The 7,033-nt window shown below is 54.1% G+C and overlaps 1 protein-coding gene across 4 annotated transcripts; it reads right to left on the bottom strand.

Annotated features, from left to right (window-relative positions):
* Positions 1–86: 86 nt before the first annotated feature.
* HNRNPAB (heterogeneous nuclear ribonucleoprotein A/B) lies at positions 87–6,686 on the bottom strand. 4 transcript variants are annotated; one of them, XM_027098213.1, is made up of 8 exons: positions 6,510–6,664; positions 6,115–6,351; positions 5,209–5,377; positions 4,326–4,484; positions 4,020–4,151; positions 1,792–1,912; positions 978–1,118; positions 87–694 (listed from the first exon to the last, which is right to left on the bottom strand). In XM_027098213.1, the coding sequence occupies exons 2-8, from the start codon at positions 6,327–6,329 to the stop codon at positions 624–626; spliced, it is 1,008 nt and encodes a 335-aa protein (XP_026954014.1). In that variant the 5' UTR covers positions 6,330–6,351; positions 6,510–6,664; the 3' UTR covers positions 87–623. The 4 variants fall into 4 exon arrangements, with proteins under 4 accessions (XP_026954014.1, XP_026954013.1, XP_026954016.1 ...); XM_027098212.1 differs by having other exon boundaries at positions 6,435–6,663; XM_027098215.1 differs by having other exon boundaries at positions 6,595–6,610.
* Between the last annotated feature and the right edge of the window lie 347 nt (positions 6,687–7,033).

Raw genomic sequence — 7,033 nt, 5'->3', positions numbered from 1 at the left:
GCAGGTTAGGTGGTCTTGGAGGATACTGGAGCTCTGGAGCACCTGTCCCCCCCCCCCTTCACAGTATATCCCACACTCACCCAGGCTTGGGGGTTTTTAAATTTTTATTTCAAAAGCTTGGATAGCTTCAATATCCAGGTCGTGGCAAAATCAGGACACGTGTAAAATACCTTACAATACATTAGATTCCCGAAAGGTACCAAAAAGTACAGTAAAATTAACACTTCCATTATAGGAAATGTATGACACAAATAATATAAAATTAAAGGTGAAAAAAGGTGACACTGTTTTCCTAAGATACAATTTACTCTTTACAACCAGGGTCCACAGGTCCAGGCTGCAGAGCGGCCGCAGGAAGCAGACCCTCCAATCTGGCTCCGGGTAACCGGGTAATAAAAATGAGCCCATGATGCCGCTCTGGCCTCGAGACACCACACGCTGCCTAAAACAACTAGAGCTCTGGATATATTAAACAGGAGAGTGATTTCCAGGGGGGAAATTTTAAATAAGACGCACATGGGACAGCCCATAGAAAGTTTGCCAAGTTAAATTTGGTACATAATTGTGTTCACTCGATATCCAAACAAAGCGTGTGCGGTCAGTCGGACACTCCTGCCAAAGCCTCAGTATGGCTTGTAGTTATTCTGATGGCCACCGCGTCGCTGGCTCTTCCCGTAATTTGTACTACCCTGACCTAGGGACAAGAACAACAATGAGAGCAGCTACAACTTACTGAGCATTTACTCCTGTGCCAGGCGCTTGATATGCATCCTCACCAGAGCCAACAACTCTGATAGGACATCTTCCCCACCTTCCTGAGCCCCAAAAGCTCAAAATCGGGTAGCTCCAGTGAGCAAGCCAGGCCACAAAGCCCAGCCTGTCCGACTCCAAAGCCCCTGCTGCCAGTGGCCCCTGCACTGTCTGTCCTGCCTCCCAGGGTGGGTGAGTGGATGGGGGCCTCCCTCTCTCCTACTTACTGTAGTCGTAGCCGGGGCCGTAGCCGTAATAACCATAAGGCGAGTAGTCGTAGCCGCCATAGCCGGGCCCGTAGCCCTGCTGGTAGCCGTAGCCCTGGTTCCAGTAGCTGCCGTAGCCCTGATTCCAACTCTGACTCTGACCTGTGGGGGGGGAGCAGGGCACAGGGGCCCATGGACCATTTAGCACACGCAGGAGCTAGGATGGAGGAAATCCTGCCCTTTGGGTGGCGAGGTTACTATGGCAACTCAGAAAAGCCAAGGGGCTGCTGTCCTGTTGTAGAGGGAGGGCCCTGGGCCCAGCCCTGTACCTGAGACCCAAGCTGGGGGTAAGAAGGCCAGGCCAGGATGGAAAACTAACTTCACTGGGGCAACCGAGGCAGCTCACTCTCATTCAAATCACCCTCTGCTCACCCCCACCCTCCCTGGCAGCTTGGCCTTAAAAAGGATGGAGTTCAGGCTTTGGAGTCAGAGGGGCCTGGGACGGAAGGAGGTTAAGCGCCTGGCACAGCCTTGCCCTACCCTTCAGCCCACCCACCCATGGGTGTACCAAGACTCAGGACAGCCACAGAGCCAAGCACACCCCGTCTTGATGCAGATGCCCCCTCTGCCCTGGGGCCCCAGACCACATGAGAAAAATGGGCTCTTCTACTCCAAGCAGCAGCAGCAGCAGCATAGCCTCAACCCAGGAAAACCATTCCTGATTCTGCCCACCCTGCTGCACCAAGCACCAGAGGCCAAGAGAGCCCCCAAAACAGGCACAGAAGCTCCATGCAGGCAGGGAAACAGGACTCATCTTCATCTGGGTTCCACTCACCTCCTCCACTTCCGCCGCCACCACCGCTGCCTCGGTTCCCTCGGTTGCGATTCCCACGGCCCCCAGAGCCATACTGCTGCTGTTGATAAACCTCTTTGGGCTGAGCCACCTTGATTTCACACTGAAAGCCAAGAGAACAGTGGGTCATGCCAGTGGGACAAGCCCTGGGCAGGAAGTGTGCACGAAGGCCTTCGCTGACAAACGTTCAGGAGGCAGATCTTCTCTATCTGCTCAAGAACACATGCTGGGGTGGGAAACCACATTTGGACTAGCTCAGAATCACAACTAAAATCTAGACAGACCGAAAAACTCACACAATGGGCTTTTTGGCTCAAGCCTTTCCCCAGAGTGCTTGAAACAATGGGATACACCCAATGGGACAGGTCCACTGATGGTCACCCTTGGGTGCTCTAACAAGTGGGAGAAGGACAGCTGGACCAATGCCAGTCCAGTGTAGCAAGACACCACACCAGGTGTCAATCTGGTGCCACCTTGGGCAAGGGAGTCAGAGAAGGCTTCCCAGGTAAGGGATCTTAGAGAAAAAAGGTTCTTTTCTCCCCCCCAGAATAAATAAAAGCATTCCACTCAAATACACTATTGAGGTGGCAAACCTGACCTCCATCTTATAAAGAAAGCCACTGAAGCTCAAGGCAGCCTTCCCTAAGGCCATACTGCTCCCCCTTTCTCCTCCAACCACTGGTGGGCTGTTGGGATGGGCCAGATATCTGTGTCTTCTTAGGGCCCAGAGAGTCAATTTCCTTTTTGCTCAAAACTCTCATGAGGGTCATGGACCTTCAAGTGCTCCTGCTTTAAGTATATTTTTAAAAGAAAGTCCACTGACACATAACCCTCTCCATTAAGACCAATTAAAAAAACATTTTAGGGGGCTTCCCTGGTGGCGCAGTGGTTGAGAGTCCACCTGCCGATGCAGGGGACACGGGTTCGTGCCCCGGCCCGGGAAGATCCCACATGCTGCGGAGCGGCTGGGACCATGAGCCATGGCCACTGAGCCTGCGCGTCCAGAGCCTGTGCTCTGCAACAGGAGAGGCCACAACAGTGAGAGGCCCGCGTACCGCAAAAAAAAAAAAAAAAAACCATTTTACGCAAGATGTCCCCATACAAGCATACTCAAAAAATCAGCAAATTATCAAGTGATGCGATCTCATGTTTTCTATCCTACTAAGTTAAAAATACTGAATACAACCTGCTAAATAACACTTATTTCAAGATCAACCACTAGCAGTTTGACTAATGGTGCCCTAATAGGCTCTTCATGCCCATTTCACATCATGGCACAGAGATAAAGATCTCTTTCCATGTCACTGTCCACTGGGGTAACCATTAATGGATGAGGTCTCACCCAACAGCCCCTATGATCCCATCTCATTTTGCATAAAATTTAGGGGCCCAATCCCAAATCCAATCTTTCCAAAAATTCCCAGCCAGGATTGAGGCTTCCAGGAGCCCCACCCTATGTGTCCCACCTTATCTGGCTGCCACTCCTGCTCAGGCAGAGCCTGCCACACCTTGCCAGTGGGCCACACCCTCAACTCCCAACTGCCTCGGCCACTGGAGAACACAGGGAGCATGAACTACCTACCCTCTCTCCTGTCCAGAGTTCAGAGGGAAGAGTTGCCCCTCACTGAACAGGACTCTCGCTTATTTGAAGTCAAAACTGACTCTAGATTTAAGGTGGCCAGGACCCTGGGAGCTCTCTGGAAAGGATCTTTGGGGTGGGGCTTAATTTAACCAGTAACCAAAGGGGATGGAGATAAAACAGATTTGGTTGTGGCAGGAGGTAAAGATAAAAGCTCTACAACAACGTCCAAAGCAGGTAAGACTTCTCCACAGAAAACAGTAAATGGCAATTTTAGAATCTTCTGAGACCTTAACTGTAGGACTTAACACACTTTGCACTCTACATCCCAAACACCATGACCTCTACCTTTAAGTCAGGATCTGAAGAGGCTACTCAGCACACACTCTATCCCATATAAGGCTCCCGTCCTCCAGTATTCTCCTGCCTCCCTCATATCCTGTCCTACCAGCCTAGGAGCTCCGTGAAAAGACAGGACAACCTGCCCCTCCCCTATGAGGACAGCAAACAGTGCAGAAAACAGTAACGTATACCCTGGAGAACTCTTGGAGGTAACCCAATGCCTAATCCACGCCTGCAAAGGCCAGCTCTCCAGCAGAATGCCAAGCACACACAGCTGGGGACACCTTACCTTACTTCCACTGATGGTGTGGAACTTTTTCTCCAGAACTTTCTTCACAGGTTCTTCTTCTTTAAAGGTGATGAAAACAAAGCCTCGTCTTTTGTTCGACTTTGGATCCATTGGAAGCTCAATGGCTTCAATCTGCAAACGTAAGCAAAGCTCAGGACCCTACCGCAGAGCCTATAAGGAACTCACAGGAGAAAACGTCCACGAACACCAGAGTGAAAAAGAGCTCCAGCCAGCCAAGGTACCAAGGACCAAGAAGAAGGCAACCTCGGTGCAGCTGGCAGACCACTCCGGGGGCCACACACTCACCTCCCCAAACTCGCCGAAGTACTCCCTGATCTTCTCCTCAGTGGCTTCAGGATTCAGACCCCCCACAAAAATTTTCTTTACTGGGTCTTTCTTCATGGCCATGGCTTTTTTGGGGTCAATGACACGGCCATCCAGCCTGTGCTCCTTCTGGTCTAGAACCTGTTCCAACAGAAGGGAGCTGGGTTCTAACTCAGCAGCATGACCCTGAACAAGAACCTTCTCTTTGAACCACAAGACTCCAACACAGGCACACAAAATGTGCTTCACCTCCTTCAAACTCTACCCCCAATCTGACTTCCCAACCCTATCTCCAAACTTCACTTGGTTTACCTAAACACCTATAAATCTATCCGCAACCCCCCCCACCAGTCTTTGCCCATGCCGTGCACCCCTCTTCCTGCCCAGGCAGCCCCAATTTAAGGCCTATCTCCTCCGGAAGTAAAGCAATAATTAAAAGCACAGGCTAGAGCTGGGCTGTGAGGGCTGGAATCCTCACACTCCACCCCTTACTAGCTATGTGATCTCTTCTACTTAACCTTCTGAGTCTTAGGTTTGTTTTCTACAAAATGAGTAAAATAATGTTTATCTCCTAGCAACCCTGGACTCTCTTCTAGTCCTCTCAATGAAATGTCTGCTTCAGCAGGGTCCAGAATAGGCACAAGATAATAAACGGTCAACCATAATCTTCCTGGACCACTCCTGCCCACTCACTCCTCCATTTAATCTCTACTTTTAATCCATTCAAAAAGGAGAGCAGGAGTTCCCAACCTCTCTGCTTTTCCCAAAGCACCCAACCATGTGCAAAACACATAAGCCAATCATGGTCTAAGAATAGTATCCTCATAAAATACACAGACTTCTGATTATAAAGTACCCAGCTTACCTTCTCCACGCTGGCTGCATCTTTGAAGAGGATAAACCCAAACCCTCTTGATCGGCCAGTGTTGGGATCCATTTTTATTGTACAGTCAACGACCTCTCCAAATTTGGTAAAATAATCCTTTAGGTCCTTTTTGCTGGTATCCCAGCTCAGGCCACCAACGAACATTTTTCTGAAATGGTGGGGTGAGAACAGGGAAACAAGCCTTAGAAAACTCATTTCGGAAGGACTGGCCCTAGCAAAACTTTCATTGAAAAGATTGTAAATAAAGCCACCATTCGGAACAAAGGTTTACCCTTAGGGCCCACAGGGTTCTACCTCTGGAAAATGTTAACAAATCTCCGCTTCCCTTCCAAACCCAATCTTGACCCTAACAAAGCCTCAGGTGATCCGTACCCCCAAGGAGGTGGGGGAAAAGGAAGCACAACCTAGCCGGAGAGCTAGGCCCTGGGCACTCACAACTGTAAGGAAACTAATTTGTCTAACAACCGTGTATCAAAACGCTACGGTCCCTGCCACCTCCGAGCACTCGCTCTCAAGGAACTCAAGGCTTCCGGGGCCGAGTCGGAGTTCAAGCCGTGACTCCGCCCTGGAAAAGAGGCGGAGGAGGAAGGCCCTGGCGCGCGCCAACTCCGCCCACGCAGCTCAGGCAGTCCGCGACCCGCCGGGCCCCGGGTCCGAGCACACTCCGCTTCCGGGCGCCAGCCAGCGGTCCCGGGGCGGCGCCAAAGTCGACCCAACAAACTCCTGCAAACTCCGGCGCGCACGGAAAGCCGGCGGCGCGGGGCTGCTGCTCTGCGGGCCGCGAGCAGGCCCCGGCCGCCCGCCCCTCCCCCCGCCGCGTGGCGCCAACAAAAGGCGGCCCCGGAACAAAGGCGGCGCCCCCCGTCGGCCCGCGGCCGCACTTACCCCGCGTCCTCCTCGTTCTTGCTGGCGTTTATCTGGTCACCCTCGGCGCCGTTCTGGTTGCCGGCCTGGGGCGCCACGCTCCCGCCTCCGGCGCCAGCCGCGACCCCGGTGCCAGCACCAGTCCCAGCCGGCGACTCGCCTTCGGGGGCGGCCTCGTGTCCGTTCTCGGTGGCGCCCGTCGTCTCCATGGGCTGCTCCTCACCCGCTTCCGACATGCTAGGCTGTGGCGCGCGGCTCCTGCAACGAGCAGCCACGACGCATCAGGCCGGCGCCGCTCCCGCCCGGGTTCCCGCCCGCCACCCGCGGGCCCGGACGCTCACCTCGCCGCCGATGACGCCGCGGGGCCCGCTCGTCCCCACCCGCCGGGAAGGCACCGCGGGCTCGGCCGCGCTCACGCTTGCGCCGCCGGGCCTCTCCCCCGTCTACCGACGGAGCCGCCGCGACCTCGCGCCCTCCTCCCTCGGCCTGCGCTGCCGCTACCGCTGCCGCCGCTGCACGAAAGCCACCAACACAGAAGCTCTACCAGGCCCGCGCGGTGCTGCCGCCTGACAATGCCGACTCGTGGCGCTCTTTATAATGCCGGAGCCGAGGCCACCTCGCAACAAACCACATGCTCATTGGCTTCGCCAGCCGGTCACTCAACCCCGCGCCGGCTCCCCATTGGCCGCGGCGGCGCGCTCACGGTAAATCCAGGCGGGCTTTGTCCTCATCTTAGAATTCGCGCGAGCCGGGGCCTTGCAGAGGGTTGCCGGGTCCGGTGATCCGATGACCCTGTCCCGAGCGGCCGGCGGCCCGAGCCCAGGGGCGGAGAGGCTTATTACTGACCGTTCGCCCTCTGAGGCCGTAGTCCTTCGTCCCGGTGCGACCTAATCCAGCATTGGCAGCCTTGGCCACTCCGTTTCCCAAAAGAGGAAACTGG

The sequence above is a fragment of the Aethalodelphis obliquidens genome, unplaced genomic scaffold, assembly GCF_003676395.1.
Source record: "Aethalodelphis obliquidens isolate GAN/ISIS:26980383/991018 unplaced genomic scaffold, ASM367639v1 scaffold121, whole genome shotgun sequence".
Lineage (NCBI taxonomy): Eukaryota > Metazoa > Chordata > Mammalia > Artiodactyla > Delphinidae > Aethalodelphis > Aethalodelphis obliquidens.
This window is presented reverse-complemented; position numbering and strand designations above follow the sequence as displayed.

Bases quoted from the DNA above. Each gene is read 5' to 3' on its own strand.
- HNRNPAB (XM_027098213.1), bottom strand. From the start codon at position 6,329: ATGTCGGAAGCGGGTGAGGAGCAGCCCATGGAGACGACGGGCGCCACC. The intron at 4,485-5,208 runs GTAAGCTGGGTA...CTGTTGGAACAG, and splicing joins ATGCAGCCAGCGTGGAGAAG to GTTCTAGACCAGAAGGAGCA. The intron at 695-977 runs GTAAGTAGGAGA...TCTTGTCCCTAG, and splicing joins CGGCCCCGGCTACGACTACA to GTCAGGGTAGTACAAATTAC.